General features: G+C 43.3%; 1 protein-coding gene across 1 annotated transcript in view; it reads left to right on the top strand.

The window, feature by feature from the left end:
• The window catches only part of LOC109909456 (kin of IRRE-like protein 3), a 201,103-nt gene that overhangs the window by 173,579 nt on the left and 5,155 nt on the right, over positions 1-22,369 (top strand). The window contains exons 7-15 of the mRNA XM_031796333.1: positions 8,121-8,269; positions 8,437-8,564; positions 9,179-9,305; positions 14,045-14,145; positions 15,037-15,235; positions 17,492-17,599; positions 17,906-17,989; positions 19,879-19,988; positions 20,682-20,768. Coding sequence (XP_031652193.1) covers positions 8,121-8,269; positions 8,437-8,564; positions 9,179-9,305; positions 14,045-14,145; positions 15,037-15,235; positions 17,492-17,599; positions 17,906-17,989; positions 19,879-19,988; positions 20,682-20,768 — 1,093 coding nt within the window. The remainder of the gene's footprint in view (positions 1-8,120; positions 8,270-8,436; positions 8,565-9,178; positions 9,306-14,044; positions 14,146-15,036; positions 15,236-17,491; positions 17,600-17,905; positions 17,990-19,878; positions 19,989-20,681; positions 20,769-22,369) is intronic.

Genomic DNA, 22,369 nt, shown 5'->3' on the forward strand with positions numbered 1-22,369 from the left:
TTCATTTTAGCACATGTTCTCATGAAGAACAATAGGTTATTTCATCTCCAGTCTGCCTCAGTCCACACGGGGGAGTGTTGGACTGTTTCTGTCTCCCAGGGAGAGCTCTCAACTGGGGAGTTGACTGAGGAGAACCCCCCTTGTCCCCCGGAGAGAGTTACAGCAGTGCAGAGCAGGAAGCTAGCGGTGTGGTGTGACCGTTAGTCAGCTCTAATACACCCTGTCTCTGGAGATCAGATATGGAACAAGGACAGGGCAGGCCTGATGATGGCCTCTCTGCCAATCTCCCCAGCCCGCCACTCTGCCATCCCATTCTCCACTTCAATAAGCACTTCACACACAGACAGAGCCAAGATAGCAGAGGAGGAGTCAATGACATGGTGATTTCTATTCTCCATGATCTGCTGTGATTGGCCGGTCTAAGAATCTTGCTTACAAAAGAGAATGGAGAGCACTAACCCTGAGACAGATATCTCTTAGGCAGAGCCAGAACTCTATCTCCTGGGGGGAGAACATGTGTCTCAGGGATAGTGCTGAGTAGAGTATAGGTAGTGACCTAACGTAGCAGGCATAGAAAGACGCCTGAGCGGAGTTCCCATTTATATTTTCCAGGGAAATGGAAGTTAGGTTTAAAATACTGTATCTCTGAAGACCGGATGTTAATGTTTTTTGGCGAATCCGCATATTCTAGATATGGAGGGAAGTACTGCTGGAAGTTTGTGTTTTGATCTGAGTGTGTTGGTGTGAATAGAGGAAACGTAAAACAATAGAGCTGTTATGGAATCTTCATTACCTAATGGAAGCAGAAGGGGCAATCAAAATACATCATATTCAACGCCATGGTGATAAATATACAAAGTCTTTTTTTTCGCTACTCAAAGCAGAGGAGCTCCAGAGAGGGACACGACAGAAGAGGAGTTTCAGGTCCCTCGTCTGTGCATTCTACCACGCGACAACAAACACATCCCTCTCCACACCCACCAAACACCATCACCAATTCTCCCCCCAGTTTAATAATTACGATGTTGTTTGTCAGTTCTATCATCCATCTTTTCCTAGTCTGTGTCTCTGAGGCAGCTAATGAAGAAGTTTTACATCATGTCATTTTCCGTCAAGTTGTCTGTGGGCACCGCCACTGTTTGTTTTCCCCTGTGACTGGCTTTGTGCCACCCAGTGCATCCAGTCGACGAGGAGGACAGCGAGAGAGAAAAAAACAACAAAGCAACAGGCAAAGCAAATGAAATCCATCTTTTCTACACTGCTGGCATAAACACTTTGGCTGTACACACTATCTTGACTGGTGCCATGCCACTAATGCCAGTAATGTTTTAAAAATATACATACAGTGCAAGTCAAAAGATTTGACACACCAACAAATCAAGAGTTTTTCTCGATTTTCACTATTTTCTACTCATTCAAGGGTTTTTCTTTATTTTACTATTTTCTACATTGTAGAATAATAGTGAAGACATCAAAACTATGAAATAATACATACGGAATCATGTAGTAAACAAAAGTGTTAAACAAATCAAAATATATTGTATATTTTATATTCTTCAAAGTAGCCACTCTTTGCCTTGATGACAGCTTTGCACACTTAGCAATCTCTCAACCAGCTTCACCTGGAATGCTTTTCCAACAGTCTTGAATGAGTTTCCACATATGCTTAGCACTTGTTGGCTGCTTTTTCTTCCCTCTGCGGTACAACTCATCCCAAACCATCTCAATTGGGTTGAGGTCGGGTGAATGTGAAGGCCAGGTCATCTGATGCAGCACTCCATCACCCACCTTCTTGGTCAAAAAGCCTTAACACAGCCTGGTGGTGTGTTGGTTCATTGTCCTGTTGAAAAACAAATGAAATTCCCACTAAGCGCAAAACAGATGGGATGGTGTATCGCTGCAGAATGCTGTGGTAGCCATGCTGGTTAAGTGTGCCTTGAATTCTAAATAAATCATAGACAGTGTCACCAGCAAAGTAAACACACACCATCACACCTCCTCGTCCATGCTTCACGGTGGGAACCACACACACGGAGATCATCCGTTCACCTACTCAGCGTCTCACAAAGACATGGCCGTTGGAACCATATATCGCAAATTTGAACTCATCAGACCAAAGGACAGATTTTCATCAGTCTAATATCCATTGCTTGTGTATCTTGGCCCAAGCAAGTCTCTTCTTTTTATTGGTGTCCTTTAGTAGTGGTTTCTTTGCAGCAATTCGACCATGAAGGCCTGATTCATGCAGTCTCCTCTAAACAGTTGATGTTGAGAAGTGTCTGTACTTCAACTCTGTGAAGCATTTATTTGGGCTGCAATTTCTGGGTCTGGTAACTCTAATGAACTTATCCTCTGTAGCAGAGGTAACTCTGGGTCTTCCTTTCCTGTGGCGGTCCTCATGAGAGCCAGTTTCATCATAGTGCTTGATGGTTTTTGTGACTGCACTTGAAAATACTTCCAAAGTTTTTAACATTTTCCGGATTGACTGACCTTCATGTCTTAAAGTAATGGTGGACTGTTGCTTTTCTTTTCTTATTTGAGCTGTTCTTGCCATAATATGGATTTTGGTATTTTACCAAATAGGGCTATCTTCTGTATACCACCCCTACCTTGTCAGAACACAACTGATTGGCTGGAATGCATGAAGAAGCATTGAAATTCCTCAAATAAACTTTTAACAAGGCACACCTGTTAATTGAAATGCATTCCAGTTGACTATCTAATGAAGCTGGTTGATAGAATGCCAAGAGTGTGCCAAGCTGTCATCAAGGCAAAGGGTGGCTACTTTGAAAATATAAAATATATTTAGATATTTCTAACACTTTTTTGCTTACTACATGATTCCATATGTGTTATTTCATAGTTTTGAAGTCTTCACTATTATTCTAGAATGTAGAAAATAGTAAAAATCAAGAAAAACCCTTGAATGAGTAGGCGTGTCAAAACTTTTGACTGGTACTGTATATATATGTTTTACCTTCATTTTACTAGGCAAGTCAGTTAAGAACACATTCTTATTTACAATGACAGCCTAACAAAAGGCCTCCTGCGGGGACAGGGGCTGGGATAAAACATTAAAATACAGGACAAAACACTCATCCCGACAAGAGAGACACCACAACACTACATAAAGAGAGACCTAAGACAACAACATAGCATGGCAGCAACACATGACAACACAGCATGGTAGCAAAACAACATGGCATCAGCACAACATGGCGGCAGCAGCACAAAACATAGTATAACATTATTGGGCACCGACGAAAGGACAAAGGGCAAAAAGGTAGAGACAACAATACATCACGCGAGGTTAGCCGCAACAGTGATGTTCTACCATGCTGTGATTTCGTTGCCAGACGAACAGACGTCCTGGTTTTATTTGAATTGTAAGGCATCAAACTGACAGTCACATCATCTCTGCTCATGTCCCCTACCTCATGGCAGACAGTATATTGAAATGTCATTCACAATGTTTTCAAACTATAGACAGTGTTTTTGTTCTCCCTTCTAATATTGGGCATTTTGTCATATTATGTCAAACAAAGAGACATTTCTGTGTAATTTCATAGACACATTTCATTCAAGAAACATCAGGGTGCGATTTGATCAAAGCATCGTTATGAAAGTCTCTACTTTCCATTGAAATAAGTATTTTGATATATTCAACATTATGAAAATTCAAATGAGCAACATAATCTGTGCCGTGGTGTACTTAACCATGCCGATAATAATAATAATTTATTTTATATGTTAATGACATAGATAGCTGTTTAATTTGATTTAATTCAGTTTACCATTGCTATCCCCTTAATCATATCAGTGAGAGAGAACAAGGTTGTTCTTTCCTTGGTACACACTGATTTCACTTTTATTGCCACACACACACACACACACACACACACACACACACACACACACACCCTGAGGCATACACCTGACTTGCACCTCATAGTGTGACCTAAATCCCTGAATAGGTCCTGGTGGTAAGTGAGCTGTTGAGTAAGTTCTCGCTGGCCACTCTGCCCTCCCAGAGGAGATGCAGGTGTCTGATGGATGCAGAGCTGGCTATGTTTAGACTCTCTTGGATGGGGACCAGCACACCAGCGGATCTGTCACACTCCCTGCAGGCACTAGCATTCTGTCTCTGCTCTCTCTGTGCACTGTGGACCTCCCAGCCCTGGCAGCCTCACACTCCCTGCAGGCACTAGCATTCTGTCTCTGCTCTCTCTGCATTGTGGACCTCCCAGCACTTGCAGCCACACAATCCAATTGGGAGAGACCTGCTGGACAACTTCTGTGCTTCACTCACTGTAACTCCTCCAGTACTCCAGCGACCCTACACTCTCAGTCACAGCCTGTGGAGAGTCATTCATCATCCGACACTGAGATTCAGAGGGCATTGATGATCGCTGTCATCACCAGCACATTTATTGACATTGTCTAGTGAATTCTTATCTAATATTCATAGACAGTGGGTTGTGAGATTTAGAAACCATCATCATCATTATTATAGTCATTATCATTATCTTTTATTATATATTTTGTGTACAGAATTGTTTTCTTGAGGGACAATACCTACAGAACGCTGTGTGTAGCTTACTGCAACTGTAATAATACCTTTTCCCAAATCCAGCACATTCTCCTCCTGGATCAATTACATAAGGAAGGGACAGATGAGCCAAGCATACCCATCTGCCTTCATTTTTTTATTTTTGGAAACACAGGTGTCCCTGTGCATGTTAAGCTGACAGTGCTCTAAGCGACTTCATTTCTCACACAGTGAAAAACCAGCTCCTACAGTGTGGAAACATAGTCTCCTCGGCAGCACAATATGCAGCAGAGAATATCAACTAGAGCCAATTAGAAAGGTGCTTCACTTCACTTGCTGAATGAATGAGGTCTATTTTCATTTAAATTAAACTACTACTATCAAGCATAGGCCAAGGCTTCACTCATGGATAACAAATGAGGCCCTTGTCCCTGGAATACTGCAAGTTCCCGATCCCTGGAATACTGCACAGTGCACCCTGTGCTCTTTGGTGTGAAAATAGATCCATGTTTTGTGACAGCTAGAAGTTTAAAGGTTATCATCGCCCATATCAGCATGCAAACACATCTCTGTCTGGGTAAGGTGAGAGGTTTAGGAGAATATAGAGTTGTATGTCCCAAAATACCTTGTAAATGTTCCAGAGAAGAAGCCCCATACATCCACTCATGCCTTGGCTCACTTTAATAAATGGTCCCTGTCTCCCACAGCAACAGGGAGCCATCCAGTATGGCATGCTGAGCAAGACAGAAGTGATGACATAAGAAAAGTATTAACCCAGCAGTTGAGAGAAAACATCCCTCTGACAGATGCCTCCAACACAAACGGATGTTCTTCGCCCAATCCTGTGTCAATTGATTAACATCAGGTGCCTTTATGTGCATAGAGTATGTGTCAGCCGGCATCATTAGTGGGTACTCTACTGTCGCGTCTTTGGCATCATTAAACTGAAGACTTATTTTTATCAAATAAATTATTATTATTACGTGATTAAACTCACTTAATAATCATGTAAATGTAAATAACTAGGAAGTCGGGGCACCAAGGAAAATATTTAGATTACAAAGTTATAATTTTCCTAATATAACTTTCAGATATTTTAATATCTGATCAATTACTCTCCTAATTACTGAATTATTATTTACCTCACGTTAGTCTCATTCCAAACGTCGTAAATTGTTGGCTATCTGCACGAACCCAGTCTTCACTATGAATCATCCATACATCAATTGTCTTAAATCATTTATTTACTAACTAAATAATCACAGGAATGCATAAACAAACAAACAGTAGATATAGTTACAAGGAAAATATAGCGGCGTTTCCCTAGTGGGATAAACCGGTATTGCGGCTTGGTGGACAAAAGGGAAGTGGGGGTCGACTGAGATAAAAGACACTACAAACCGGCATCGTCAGGGAGGACTCTACCATACAGTACGTGTCAGCCGGCATCGTCAGGGGGGACTCTACCATACAGTACGTGTCAACCGGCATCGTCAGGGGGGACTCTACCATACAGTACGTGTCAACCGGCATCGTCAGTGGGGACTCTACCATACAGTACGTGTCAACCGGCATCGTCAGGGGGGACTCTACCATACAGTACGTGTCAGCCGGCATCGTCAGGGGGGACTCTACCATACAGTACGTGTCAACCGGCATCGTCAGGGGGGACTCTACCATACAGTACGTGTCAGTCGGCATCGTCAGGGGGGACTCTACCATACAGTACGTGTCAACCGGCATCGTCAGGGAGGACTCTACCATACAGTACGTGTCTGCAGGCATCATTGGGGGGACTCTACCATACGGTACGTGTCAGCCGGCATCGTCAGGGGGGACTCTACCATACACTACGTGTCAGCTGGCATCGTCAGGGGGGACTCTACCATACACTACGTGTCAGCCGGCATCGTCAGGGGGGACTCTACCATACAGTACGTGTCAACCGGCATCGTCAGGGGGGACTCTACCATACAGTACGTGTCAACCGGCATCGTCAGGGAGGACTCTACCATACAGTACGTGTCTGCAGGCATCATTGGGGGGACTCTACCATACGGTACGTGTTAGCCGGCATCGTCAGGGGGGACTCTACCATACAGTACGTGTCTGCAGGCATCGTCAGGGGGGACTCTACCATACGGTACGTGTCAGCCGGCATCGTCAGGGAGGACTCTACCATACAGTACGTGTCTGCAGGCATCGTCAGGGGGGACTCTACCATACAGTATGTGTCAGCCGGCATCGTCAGGGGGGACTCTACCATACAGTACGTGTCAGCCGGCATCGTCAGGGAGGACTCTACCATACAGTACCTGTCTGCAGCCATCATTGGGGGGGACTCTACCATACAGTACGTGTCTGCAGGCATCGTCAGGGGGGACTCTACCATACAGTACGTGTCAGCCGGCATCGTCAGGGAGGACTCTACCATACAGTACCTGTCTGCAGCCATCATTGGGGGGGACTCTACCATACAGTACGTGTCTGCAGGCATCGTCAGGGGGGACTCTACCATACAGTACGTGTCAGCCGGCATCTTCAGGGGGGACTCTACCATACAGTACGTGTCAGCCGGCATCGTCAGGGAGGACTCTACCATACAGTACGTGTCAGCCGGCATCGCCAGGGGGGACTCTACCATACGATACATGTCAGCCGGCATCGTCAGGGGGGACTCTACCATACAGTACGTGTCAGCCGGCATCGCCAGGGGGGACTCTACCATACGGTACATGTCAGCCGGCATCGTCAGGGGGGACTCTACCATATGGTACATGTCAGCCGGCTTCGTCAGGGAGGACTCTACCATACGGTACATGTCAGCCGGCATCGTCAGGGAGGACTCTACCATACAGTACGTGTCAGCCGGCATCGTCAGGGGGGACTCTACCATACCTTACGTGTCAGCCGGCATCGTCAGGGAGGACTCTACCATACAGTACGTGTCAGCCGGCATCTTTAGGGGGGATTCTACCATACAGTAAAAATCAGCTGGCATCGTCAGAAGGGACTCTACCTATTTGTCATTTTGTGATTAGTTTGTCTAAGCCACTCTGCGCTCTGTTCTGCTCCGCTCGTCATAGTGAAGAACGTGCTGTCTGCTCCCCCAGTCACTGAGATGCTTGTGACGTCACAGCATGAATGGCTGCCACAAAAACATGATGAAGCCAGCAGACAGCCTGCACAGGAATGATTTATTCAGAGAACAATGTGACATTGACAGGGAGGGAGAGAAACTGTCTTAATGTTTTATCCCACCCTCTTCTCCCCTCATCCCCCCATCCTTCAGACAAATGCCATCCTCCCTCACTGATGACCGTAACTGAAACATTACAAATCAGAAGCAACCCATTCTTCATACTGGTCTGGTGCTAGTACAAATGGTCTTTCCACTGCAGGTATTCTGTGCCCTCAGCAGAGTATTTCCTGACCACCATTAACCAGGCGACCATAGGTCAATGTTAAGGTCAAAGCAAGTTGCAAATAACAGTTCCTTATCAGATCACCCCTCTCATGCAAGGTCTCCTCTCTCTCGCTCTCACTCTCTGTGTATTGCCCTTTACTACAGGTGGGCCAAAGGAGGCAACGTGATCAAGGAGTTCTCTGGGGACACTTATGAGGTCATTGTGGACCACTCCTTCTTCACTGAGCCTGTCTCCTGTGAGGTCACCAACCCTCTGGGCAGCACCAACATAAGCCGCAATGTCGACGTCTACTGTGAGTGCTACTAATGTGTTGCTCTTTCTGTGGTGATGTTCAACCAACGTTATGCATCCTAATTAGATTATAGACATTCTGTATCTGACCGTAAATAGAGTATTCTGTTGTGCTGCTGGTGGTGTATTGACTAGATGCTGACTGGATGGCTCTCTGTGTTCTGGCAGTTGGTCCACGCATGGCTGCAGAGCCCCAGTCCTTACAGGTGGATCTGGGGTCTGATGCTGTGTTCAACTGTGCCTGGACTGGAAACCCCTCCCTCACAATCGTCTGGATGAAGAGGGGCTCTGGAGTGGTATGTATTTCCATATTCAATGTCTTTCACCATTCATTGTATATGTTTTGACTAGGTGCAATACACTATAGTTTGGAACAATCAGGTTAGCCAATGCTTTCAATGTCATTTACTTTATAGTGCTTTATTTTCCACAACCACCCTCATATCATGCTGGCCACAGCAGTAACTTCATTAATTATTCTATTTGAAAAACGTAAAATATCTAACACTATAGGTAATTCAGGATTCATGTGACCAAGCAGTGCCCTTTGAGCTTAAATCATTTTTTTTCAAAGTCTCATTAGTCAAAGAATCCAGAGAAAGCTAGCGGTTCAGGCTCGTTAGTGCCCCTGCTCCCTGAATCCTGGCTGGAGATGTGTTGAGGTGAGCATAGGGGCATGCAATTGATCTGCCAGCAAGGCTCATTCCTCAACTCCGTATACGTCAACCATCAGAGCCTGGAGATCAAAACCGCCCCTCTCTCATGTGAGCCTGGTCCCAAATTGGATTTTAATAATAGAAGAGAGTTGGCCTTAAAGTCGTTAAGAGGAGCCCGGGCTACTGTGTGCTGCCTCAAACGTGAAGGTGACCTCTTGCTGCTAATTCAGTGAACCTTAACCTCCGTGTGGCAGGTACTAAGCAATGAGAACATCCTGACACTCAAGGCTGTGAGGCAGGAAGATGCTGGGAAATATGTGTGCCGTGCCGTGGTCCCGCGAGTCGGCGCCGGGGAGAAGGAGGTTTCTCTCACTGTCAACGGTAAGTGTCATGCAGGTGAGGAATGTTTTGGGAGGTTTGGGGGTCACATCTGCTAAGAAGAAAGTAATTTGTCACTGGTTTACACACGAAAACACGTCTTCACACCAAGGACTCTCCAACATTGCAGTGAAAGGAGAAAGTTTGCTATTGGGCCTCAGTCTGTCCAGGTCTTTAAGCTCTGAATAAATCTTTGTGGTGAGGCCATCTCTCAATGTATTTACAATAGAAGAAGGGTTCAAATTCAGCTCTGCAGACATCTCTGCTACAGTGTAGTAGACTACAGCAGAGAGATTCACAGCATCATTGAAACTGCAAGCATAGTAACAGATGCGATAAAATGAATTTCCGTTACACTTTATTTTCCATTATGTTTCATCAGTCCTTATTAAAAAAGACACAGGGATGGATGGATAAATATAGCTAGCACATCCAGGATGTAGCCTTATGTTCCTTAAGACAGGAAATGTGCTTTAATGCAGATTAGATTCTGAAGGAGGTTGGCGTTTTCAGGCAGTGACTGACTAATGAATGTCGGGGAATGGAATGGTGGGAGACCCGGCAACTCTCAGACAAATGACTTCATTAACACCGCTTGGTATTCACAGAGCGCGCATTAGCGTTGTGGCAGCCTTTAGTGGCAGAATTGACACGTTCTTTAAAGGATTTTTTCTCACCACGTCCGTTTGCATGGGGTGATAGATAGAAGAAAGGATGTTGAGATGAATGTTTAGCTGAGGTATTGTCCTCAACAATATATTGGATATCTTGAACGCAAACGTACAATGTCTGTCGTTAGCGGCGTTGCTGCTAGATTGGGACTGAATATACATTAAGTACCAAACATGACTTATTTTCAAACTTGTACAGTAGCTGTGCATAAAAGATAATGGCATGTAAATGCCCCCTTCGGCATTGGATTGCAACCACTAGTGTGTGCTGTGAGATCCTTTTCTATCTATCGCCTAGTTCTGGTCAAGATCAGAGCTCCACTAGTATGAAGTCATTCCTAATTAACATCTTAACAGTTTTGCTTCATCCCAGCTTCAATTTTTACTGTCTGGACTAGTAAACCAAATCTCTGTTCAAGTTTATTTTTCCATTTCATGTCTTCTTTCTTTTATGTACAACTATCTATGGGGATTTCATTACTTCTGTATACAACACTATACAAAGAGAATATACATTGTTTTCATAAAGACAATATGATAACAGAACCCATAGGAGACTCATCATGAAAAATAACAAAGCGGAAAATGTTTACTTGGTCTCTGTAGACTTCAGTCAAGTGTTACCCACTTCTTCATTGGTCTTTGACTTCTCTTTTATGTTCTTATGTTCTCCTGTTCTTCTGCCTCTCTTTCCTCACGGCCTGAATCTGTCTCAGACATTATTAAAAAGCCACATAATTTTTAAACTTTTGAATAATTTAAATCCACGCTTTCTGAAAACCACAGAAGGGGTCCTCAGTCAAAATGTTCACATTTCTACCCTACCAAGTCCTCTCAGTGAATCCGATTGTCAAGCCGACAAAGTACAAACAGAGTCTTTGAAGTTGCAGCACGTGGAAAGGACTCTCTGACGGTTTGCTGCTTGATTGTTTTAAGTTGTCGTCTTTATGGCAGATGAAGCTTCATCCTCCTCAGCCCTCATCAACCTGCAGTCTATGACATCCAATAGGAACCATTTGGCTCTGACAGTGAGAGAAAGTCATGAATGATGACCGTGCATTTTGGGAGACTGCCTTGATCATGTGTCAGAAAGACTGAGGAATACTCAAGAGTATATGCTCAGTGTGGGGGAGTGTGTGTGTGTGTGTTTGATGTTGCTATTTGCTTCCCGTTGCTTATGCCTGGATCATTTTACCCAAACAATTAAAATCCGTGTGTTTAGAATTTGTCAATATGTTCTTTCCTCCATTGCATGTCAATGACTCCCACTGTGCAGCAACAGAGACAGGAGAATCCTCTCCTTCCCTGGGGACTGGTGTAATTTAATTGTAATCAAACAGCTAGCAGGGGAGGCAGTTTATGTTGAAGTCACTAATGGATACATATTGCTCACCCTAGTTTAACATCCTCACACAGTCAGTCTGAGCTTCAATATTTGTTTGAGTGAAGTTATTGTGTTGTGCTTGTTCTTTTGATCGTATGTTCAATGCATCCTGATTCATTTTACACACACAGGGAAGAAAAACTAGTAGGTATATGTGTGAATATATGCATGAGATTGGTGGCGGACATGTGTTTTTGTCTCTATCAAAGAAAATATATATTATATTTGAATGAGTGTTGGTTCGTAGAGGTTTGAGTCCGTCTATATTTCCACATGTGTATGTCTTGGTAGGTCTGTCTGTCTGTCTGTCTGTCTGTCTGTCTGTCTGTCTGTCTGTCTGTCTGTCTGTCTGTCTGTCTGTCTGTCTGTCTGTCTGTCTGTCTGTCTGTCTGTCTGTCTGTCTGTCTGTCTGTCTGTCTGTCTGTCTGTCTGTCTGTCTGTCTGTCTGTCTGTCTGTCTGTCTGTCTGTCTGTCTGTCTGTCTGTCTGTCTGTCTGTCTGTCTGTCTGTCTGTCTGTCTGTCTGTCTGTCTGTCTGTCTGTCTGTCTGTCTGTCTGTCTGTATGTATGTATGTATGTATGTATGTATGTATGTCTAATCAGATGTCAGGCAGCCCAGGGAGAGGGAGCACATTAACACATTAATGGAGAAAGTGGCCCGATGAGCCTTTTAGTCTCCCACAGGGCATCTTGTTGTTTAAGTTATTTTTTTCTCTCTGGGACATAGTCTTTATATGCTCAATAAATTAGCATTTAATTCCTTCTCCAAGTGCCAAGACAGACATTTAAAAAACCAGATCAAATGAATAATTCAGCAGAGAAATGCCATTCAAATGGATGTGACAGAGTAACACAGTAACACAGCTCTGAGGTGCTTTGAAATGAGCTGTTGCAAGGAAGCACAAAATGACACATATTTTCAAAGCTCTGACTATACTTCCAACTCTGTTTGGAAATGCAAGACCTGGTCTCGACAAGGTGATGAACAAACGATAACAAAGATTCAGATTGTGAGGCGGCCCACTCCATAGCCTCCCCGCCTCTCTAAACAAAAGTCTCCTACCATATCGACTGTGTCCACTGACAGTTGGAGCAGTGTAGTTGTGCTACTCACACCACCCACCAACTCCCTCTCTCTCTGATCACACAGTCTGTACACACACACACACACACACACACACACACACACACACACACACACACACACACACACACACACACACACACACACACACAAATACACACACACACCTCCCTATCCTCTGGAGGAGCCACCACACCCCAGTCGTCTGTGGCAGTGAGATAAAACCATCTAATTATATTCCTCATTTGCAGCCCTGATCCACAGAGCAGATTCTCCTGAGTCACTAGCGCTCGCCTTGTGCAACCCGGGAGGAATAGATCTGAGTGTGTTTACCACAGGAGCCCATTCCAGCCACACACACCCACGCACTCCCACACACACACAAATTATTATGCATGCAACCACACTGACAAATCCGCGCAGGTCCACACAGACCGGACCCCCCATGCCAGTCCACAATAGGCTACTAAGACAGTGGTGTTGGGGCATAGTGCTCAATGCAGTGCTGTTAGTTTGCAGCAATCATTCCACAGCAGCAGCAACCTAGCTCCCAGTCTCCTGCATGCAGTAGCATACCAAGACACCATCTGCCAGAATCTCATTAAAATGCTAATTTATTTTAATAAGAGACAGGTAATAAACTGCAATTATGTATCGGCAGAGAGAACGGAAACGGGTTGGAGGGGAGTTGGTAGGAAGCTCACCTTCTTACTAATCAAGTTGGTTCCCCACTACTCTATACTTAAACCTCTTAAATCACTAGAAATAGTTTTTTCAATGTTTTTAATGGCTATTTAAGCTGATAGACTGCTTCCTCTGTTGTTGTGAGGGAGGACTGGAGGTTGTCCGATTGATAGCATCGCTGCGGGTCAAAGTGCAAGACTCTGGAGAGCTAAATTGAATGTGCAGAGACACAGGGAGGAGTGTAATCTCTCCGCAATGACATTTCTCCCATCATGATTACGCCCATATATATGCCTCTCCACTCGCCACCATGGCCCTTATCTTAGTGGGAGAAATCAAGGGCACCATAAATCAACTTTTCAGAATGAAGGCTGGGCCCACATGGATGCCCTTCATACAGCCCTAACATGCCCTTGGTGATATTGTGGAGGTTAGATGAGATGTTCCTATCCACAATGCAATCCTCAGTGCCAGAAGTCCAAAATTGTTGTTTACTGCCGGCATTCCGAGTTGGCTGAAAATTGGAAGTAGGGTTTTCTTTGAGAAAGAATGCTGTTAGGGGTATACCGCTTAATTGACTGCAGAACAACTTGATTGAACCATTATTTAACTTGGCAAGTCAGTTAACAACAAATTCTTATTTACAATGATGGCCTACCCCAGTCAAACCCTAACAGCGCTGGGACAATTCTGCGCCACCCTATGGGACTCACAATAATGGCATGTTGTAATACAGCCTGGAATTGAACCAGGGTCTGTAGTGACACCTCTAGCCCTGAAATGCAGTGCCTTAGACTGCTGCGCCACTCAGGACCATGAACCCTAAGGAATCTGGAAGTGGTTGATTGTGGTAATGTGTGGGTTTGTGATTGGCCTTCATGGTACAGTGTTGGTATGTTCTCCTTTGTGCCCTCTCCACAGGCCCACCCACCATCTCCAGTACCCAGACACATCAGGCTCTCCACGGGGAGAAGGGGGAGATCAAGTGCTTCATCCGGAGCACTCCACCTCCAGACCGCATTGTGAGTATCACCAACACCACTTCCTTCAAAATGTATCTCTTCTACTTATCTCTACTGGCCACAGCATTGCATGGTATATGGGTTGCATTATGGCCATGGTGCCCTGATAACGTGCCTCTTGCATTATTAGCATTTGATTAAACCACCTAAGAACACATGCAATACAACTGAGAAGTTGTATTCATACAACAATAAACGGTTAGAATACTATTATATTCATTAAACTGATATCTTTCTCAAATCAAAACAAATCAAATTCAAATCAAATTTTATTGGTCACATACACGTGATTAGCAGATGTTATTACGGGTGTAGTGAAATGCTTGTGCTTATTGCTACAGAGAAAGATATCATTTTAATGAATATAACAGTATTCTAACCGTTTATTGTTGTATGAATAAGAAGGCATGAAGCAAGGCAAGCTTCGACCCTTAATCTCTCATTTAATGCATGCTGATGCTCTGTTAGCACAGATCCCATTAAGATTTATGGCCCTTAGATAAACAGCTTACTCTCAGAGCCCTCTCTTGTTCCATTAACTGTGTGTGTGTGCATGTGTGTGTGTGCGCGAGTGTGTACACATGTGAGTTTACATGTGTGTGTATGTTTTTGCATAATTGCAATATACTAATTAGTGTTTTGCGTATTGATGATGGCCATCAATTTGCGGCATAATTAATATGATGTTTATTTGATGGGAGAGTCTAAAGAGGTATATTTATCAAGGATACATGTGAAAGTAATTTTGCTTTCATGCTTATAAATAAGACTTAACAAACAGAATAGTGCTTGCAATTTATCCTCTTTGTCTGCAATCAATTGTTGTCAATTAGAACAGTACAGGGAAGTTTCCCCCCCCCCCCTCATGTTTAACTTGTGGTTCCCTTACAGGCCTGGTCATGGAAGGAGACAGTGCTGGAGTCAGGGACGTCTGGCCGTTACACAGTGGAGACGGTCAGCACCGAGGAAGGGGTCATCTCTACTCTGACCATGAGTAACATCGTCCCTGCAGACTTCCAGACCATCTACAACTGCACAGCCTGGAACAGCTTTGGGTCTGACACGGAGATCATCCGCCTCAAGGAACAAGGTGGGAGCCAAAGTTCGACAGGTTCCACCTCTACTTTAACACTGTGGTGGCCGTGGTTCTAGTGTAGTGTAGAGACAAATAGAGTAGCGATATGTTGTGGTGTGTGTGTGTGTGTGTGTGTGTGTGTGTGTGTGTGTGTGTGTGTGTGTGTGTGTGTGTGTGTGTGTGTGTGTGTGTGTGTGTGTGTGTGTGTGTGTGTGTGTGTGTGTGTGTGTGTGTGTGTGTGTGTGTAAACGAACATGAGAGTATGAACGTCAAGGATTTGATGGGTTTATCAGCACTTCACATTATTTCACTTTAGGACAAAATCAGAAATCAGACAGATATGAAATAACCAGCCAATGCATTTGTAGTTACTACACTCATTTTGTATATTCAATGACACTGTGATTAATTTGTAGCTAATTAATTAGCTAGTTAAGATAAGGTACAACTCAAGTGCGGTTAGTAAAAGCCTTTAATTGTCAGGCTGAGTTTCATAGCTGGATGTGTTGATCTGTCTTTTCAATGGTAAAGATTTGTTTGTATTCACTCTCCATAAATGATCATGTATTGCTGGCTTATTTGACAGGGACATTGATTAATGAAGGCATTAAATAGATGTTAATGCGGTGGAAAAACCACTCTGTTATGTTGCATTTGTTTAAATTGCAGGGAGGTAATTCATGTAGGTGGTTTGGAATCAGGCCACTCATAGATAATTTAAAGGGATACTTCAAGATGTTTGCAATAGAAGCCCTTTTATCTACTGTACTTACCCAGAGTCTGATGAACTCGTACATACCATTTTAATGTCTCTGTCCAGAATGAAGGAAGTATGACGCAAGCCAATGCTAACTACTGTAGCGTCAGTGAAATGACTGAACGTCTACAGGAGCATGCTAGCTGTTCCCATAGATTTCCAGTCATTGCCTTAACGCCAATTTAGTAATTGCGCTACTTCCTTCAAACTGCATGAAGAGACAAAGATGATTTCCACAAGTTAATCTGACTCTGGGGAACAAGATAAAATCTCAAACTACCCCTTACAGGATTAGGCTGATTCAACACACAGCCCTGTTGCCACTTTGTCACGACTTCCGTCGAAGTTGTTCCCTCTTCTTGTTCGGGCGGCGTTCGGCGGTCGACGTCACCGGCTTTCTAGCTGCCACCGATCCATGTTTCTATTTAACAACTCAATAAAAACACTCAGCCACTTCTGTAAATGAGGATGAATTAAATGTGAATGGAAGGAATTAGCACTAAGAAATACACCATATATAAAACAAGTATGTGGACACCCTTTCAAAATTGTGGATTTGGCTTTAATAACTGGGTTTCCATGGCTGAGCAGACACACACAAGCCTAAGATTACCATGCACAATGCCAAGCGTCGGCTGGAGTGGTGTAAAGCTATCTGCCATTGGACTCTGGAGCAGTGGAAACGCGTTCTCTGGAGTGAATCCCACCTCACCATCTGGCAGTCCGACAGACAAATCTAGGTTTGGAATAATGGTCTGGAGCTGTTTTTCATGGTCCGGGTTAGACCCCTTACTTCCAGTGAAGGGAAATCTTAACACTACAGCATGCGCTTCCAACTTTGTGGCAACAGTTTAGAGATGGCCCTTTCCTGTTTCAGCATGATAAAGCCCCCGTGCACAAAGCGAGGTCCATAAAGAAATGGTTTGTCGAGATCGTTGTGGAAGAACTTGACTGGCCTGCACAGAGCCCGGACCTAAACTCCATCGAACACCTTTGGGATTAATTTGAATGCCGCATGCGTGCCAGACCTAATCACCCAAGATCAGTACCTGACCTCACTCATGCTCTTGTGGTTGAATGGAAGCAAATCCCCGCAGAAATGTTCCAACATCTAATGAAAAGCCTTCCCAGAAGAGTGGAGGCTGTTATAGTAGCAAAAGGGGGACCAACTCCATATTAATTCTCATGATTTTGGGATGAGATGTTTGATGAGCGGGTGTCCACATACTTTTGTTCATGTAGTGTATGTTAAAATGGATTTTAACATACATTAATATATATAGATATGTCTTATGTTGGCCACCAAAACATTTTGGGAAATATTCATGATTATTATGTGATTGAGATGTGTGTATTTGTAAAACTAAATGATGTCTTTATTATTTTACAATGGAATTGTTTGTACTTTGGTCCTCATTTTACATGTTGGTATTTATGTATACTTTAAATTTGTGTAGTGTACTGATTGTATTTGCAATGTGTTATTGTAGAAGGGAATGTTTTGTCATCCACAGAGACTCTCCCGGTGGCAGTCATCATCGGGGTGGCAGTCGGGGCCTTAGTGGCTTTCATTGTCCTCATGGGAACCATCGGAGCTTTCTGTTGTACCCGCTCTCAAAGAAGTATGTATCACTGTACCTGTGTCACCCAATGCATGCCAAAGATAAACGAGGCATGGTCCTCAGCAAGAGATAGACAGGTGTGAAGGCTCATGTCTCATAATTGAGCAGTTTAACTTACCACACTATTAATTTCTGGCTACAGTTACTTCCATCCTTTCTTATATTCAAATCAAAACTCCATCCCTAACAGTGCCTCAGGTTAGCAACAGTCAGCCATTGCGCTTTGCTAAAAATATTGCTGCTGCGTGCAGGTCCCTGTGTGGGACCTTTTACTAGCATTCAGCATGTTGTTGTTGTATACCACAGAGGAAGCGCACCTGGTTATGCCCTCACTACCCGTCTCCATCTGTGCTCACCAGAGAGAGCTTGCAAGCAAAATTAAGACAGAAAGTAAGACTTTGTTATACGACAGTAATAACTGTATTGTCCTAAATGAGCCACCGTCATGCCAGTTTCAGATGTGCTTACAGTTGAAGTCGGAAGTTTACATACACCTTAGCCAAATACATTTAAACTCAGTTTTCACAATTCCTGACATTTAATCCTAGTAACAATTCCCTGTTTTAGGTAAGTTAGGATCACCACTTTATTTTAAGAATGTGAAATGTCAGAATAATAGTAGAGAGAATGATTTATTTCAGCTTTTATTTCTTTCATCACATTCTCAGTGGGTCAGAAGGTTACATGATACCAAATACTGACTGAGTGTATTGTCTTTAAATAGTTTAACTTGGGTCAAACGTTTCAGGTAGCCTTCCACAAGATTCCAACAATAAGTTGGGTGAATTTTAGCCCATTCCTCCTGACAGAGCTGGTGTAACTGAGTCAGGTTTGTAGGATCCTTGCTTTCACACGCCTTTTCAGTTGGATTTTCTGTAGAATTGAGGCCAGGGCTTTGCGATGCCCACTCCAATACCTTGACTTTGTTGTCCTTTTGCCACAACTTGGAAAATATGCTTGGGGTCATTGTCCATTTGGAAGACCCATTTGTCACCAAGCTTTACCTTCCTGTCTGATGTCTTGAGATGTTGCTTCAATATATCCACATAATTTTCCTACCTCTGATGCCATCTATTTGTAAAGTGCACCAGTCCCTCCTGCAGCAAAGCACCCCCACAACATGATGCTGCCACCCCCATGCTTCACGGTTGGGATGGTGTTCTTCGGCTTGCAAGCATCCCACTTTTTCCTCCAAACATAATGATGGTCATTATGGAAAAACAGTTATATTTTTGTTTCATCAGACCAGAGGACATTTCTCCAAAAAGTACGATATTTGTGCTCATGAGCAGTTGCAAACCGTTGTCTGGCTTTATGGCGGTTTTGGAGCAGTGGCTTCTTCTTGCTGAGCGGCCTTTCAGGTTATGGCGATATAGGACTCGTTTTACTGTGGATAAACACACTTTTGTACCTGTTTCCTCCAGCATCTGCACAAGGTCCTTTGCTGTTGTTCTGGGATTGATTTGCACTTTTTGCACCAAAGTACATTCATCTCTAGGAGACCAAACAAGTCTCCTTCCTGAGCGGAATGACGGCTGCGTGGTCCCATGGTGTTTACACTTGTGTACTATTGTTTGTAGAGATGAACGTGGTACCTTCAGGCGCTTGGAAAATGTTCCCAAGGATGAACAATATTTTTTTTTCTTGAGGTCTTGGCTGATTTCTTTAGAATTTCCGATGATGTCAAGCAAAGAGGCACTGAGTTTGAAGGTAGGCCTTAAAATACATCCACAGGTACATCTCCAATTGCCTCAAATTATGTAAATTAGCCTATCAGAAGCTTCTAAAGCCATTACATAATTTAAAGGCACAGTCAACTTAGTGTATGTGAACTTAGTGTATGTGAACTTCTGACCCACTGGAATTGTGATACAGTGAATTATAAGTGAAATAATCTGTCTGTGAACAATTGTTGGAAAGATGACTTGTGTCATGCACAAAGTAGATGTCCAGAGTAGACTTGCCAAAACTATAGTTTGTTCACAAGAAATGTGTGGAGTGGTTGAAAAAATTGTTTTAATGACACCAACCTAAGTGTATGTAAACTTCCGACTTCAACTGTTATGTACTGTACGCAGAAAATAATCTTATCTTGACAACAAAACACAATAAATTGCATCTCTTCCTCTGTATTGATGGGGAAAGTGACTCTACTCTCAAAAGCCATGTCAAGGGAATTTGAAGTCCAGTGTATTGAAGATATTGGGGGAAGTGCAATGTCTTTGTGAATATTGTGTGTCTTAGCATCTTGAGCTGTAATTTACTGTTGTTTCCATCAGATCTAAAAGGGGTGGTGTCGGCCAAGAACGATATCCGAGTAGAGATTGTCCACAAAGACCACAATGCTGCCCGGGAAAACGAGGAGCACACCGCCATGAAGCAACTTATGGTGAGTGTGAGTGTCCTGCCACCATTTCCACCTGTACCCAACGTAAAAACAACAGAAAACTCTAATCCCTCCAGCCCTCTTCATACTCACAGATAATGAATGCTAATTATCTCTAGGATAGCATTAATTTCACTGTTCTAGGGCATAAAAGCAACCTGCTGAATAATGGAACAGGACTGAGGTGTGTAGATGTATACACTGCGATCAAGGCACTGTGTTGGCCTATATTTAGAGAACAGGCCCACGTTCTTTCTCCCTGTGAGGGAAAACGTCGCTGTAATGCGTAGCTATTGAGATGTTGAAACTCGTATGGGGTCACAGGCAGTTTTATTTGTGCCCTCTCTATGCCTATTAAAAAACCCTGCCTCATTTTTGGGAATTACATAAGAACTTTGAAATGGCAAAGGGGCAGGGCTATGGTTTCAGCAAGGGACCTTTGATAATGTGCTCTGTAACACTTCAAGGGAGTTCATGTGTCTGCATGTGATACCTTACATATCGACATTTCTCTAATGAGATTCATGGAAACATTATTTATAGTTACTTGCTGAAGTCGAAATGTGTCTGAATATTATCACAAAATTTTTCAGAAGGGAAATTCCTGTATTCTGACTGTTTGAAAACGTCAAAGAGACCAAAGAAGCTGAGAGCTCAACACTTCTTTTAATATTTCCGTGCCTTGCCTGTGTGCAGGTAGAACGTGGGGAGTTCCAGCAGGAGTCAGTGCTGAAGCAGCTAGAGGTGCTGCAAGAGGATGAGAAAGAGTACCAGCATATCAAGGTAGGTGCAGGATCATGGAGGATGTAGGGAGGACAGAAGGAGATAGAGGTAGAGAAGGAGAAAGAGGGGAGGATGCAGGAAAGTGGGATCAGATTGATCTTCACCTCAGGACCTTTCTTCCCGGCTTTGGCGAGGATAAGACCAGCAGTGTATCCAATTAAGGTTTCATTTGAATAATTAGGTGATCATCAAAGGTGGTGTACAGTATACGGAATCAGGATGTTTCTGGCTCTGGAGGTTCAAAGTGAAGGCGCCATGCAGTAGAATGCAGAATACACTGACACTACCAGCTACCAATGACTTAGAAAGCAAACCATACTGAAAGTACTGTATGTGTATGGCAAAATTATGTTCGTAAACTTCACCAGATAGAGAATCGTATGATGCATTGTAATATTCATTAGTCACACTTCGGCAAAGCAGAATCAGTGTTACACTTTTGTAATGAGAGTTCACCATTTCTGCATTTAAATCACTTAAAAAGTGGAAACAAATTTCCAGAGGCATTATATTAAACCAAAACCAATAATGTATCATTCAGTGTGATGATTGCCTTCCTCATATTTTCACTGTAATGAAAGAGCTCTTAATGTGACAAAAATTAGATACAGTTTTGGAGGACTTGGTGAGTCTGTGCCTCGGAAGAGAGATGCTTTTAATTCGCCAACACTCTGACAAAAAGTATATTACTATAAGTTAATAGCACTATAACAATCTCAATATCCAGCGCACTATACCTGTCTGGACTTACTGCACAAGCTACGAATATTAAACAATGATCCCTCTGTATAATATAAAGGTGGATATCCTGTACCTTTCTATGTTGATAATGAGGAGAGCAGTATAAGCCTATGAATAGAAAGGGATTCCCTGCACTGCTTTTGTTCCAGATCCTTCTCACATATGACACCAATTCTTGTTATTTCAACATAAACACTCTCACTTGGAGTGGTATATAAGGCAGTTGAGGAAGCTATAGTTAAAACATACAGGCAAAGAGTCAGTATGGGATCTTTTAACAAGAGGCCCCCTGGTTCTCAGATATGCAAATTCCTCAAATAGACAAGCACTGCGCTAACAGCACCATTACCTCACTATTTATGCACATCTTCAGTGTGGGAGATATGGCATTATACTTCTAAAGAAATAAATATTTAAATAAAAACCTCCTTCAAACAAGACGCACAGATAATATCATTAGACTATGGAACAAGCAACTCACTATGAACGATGGCCAATTCAAACTCAGCACACAGAACGCCAATGCCAATCAGGAGCTGAAACCAAAATTGTGGTCCGGTTTATTTATGCCATTGTACATATGATTGTTTCCCCAGCACCCGAGAGTAGTCATCTGGTGTTCTGTCTGTATACCTGTTTCCATTGGACTTGGCTCTTTTGATCCACACTGATGAGTCTGTGTATGGGAGGAGATCACCGGGGACCAGACACCAGATAAGGGAACACAAAGTCTGACAATGACGAGGATTCTTTAAGGTTGTCATAGTTGTGTCATTTGCCCATGATTAGAATGGCTCCTCTGGGATCCATTATTGTTCTCGTTGGGCTTGACATTTACGTTCATTCTCACAGCCTTGTCC

Source organism: Oncorhynchus kisutch, linkage group LG18 (genome assembly GCF_002021735.2).
Source record: "Oncorhynchus kisutch isolate 150728-3 linkage group LG18, Okis_V2, whole genome shotgun sequence".
NCBI classification, from domain to species: domain Eukaryota; kingdom Metazoa; phylum Chordata; class Actinopteri; order Salmoniformes; family Salmonidae; genus Oncorhynchus; species Oncorhynchus kisutch.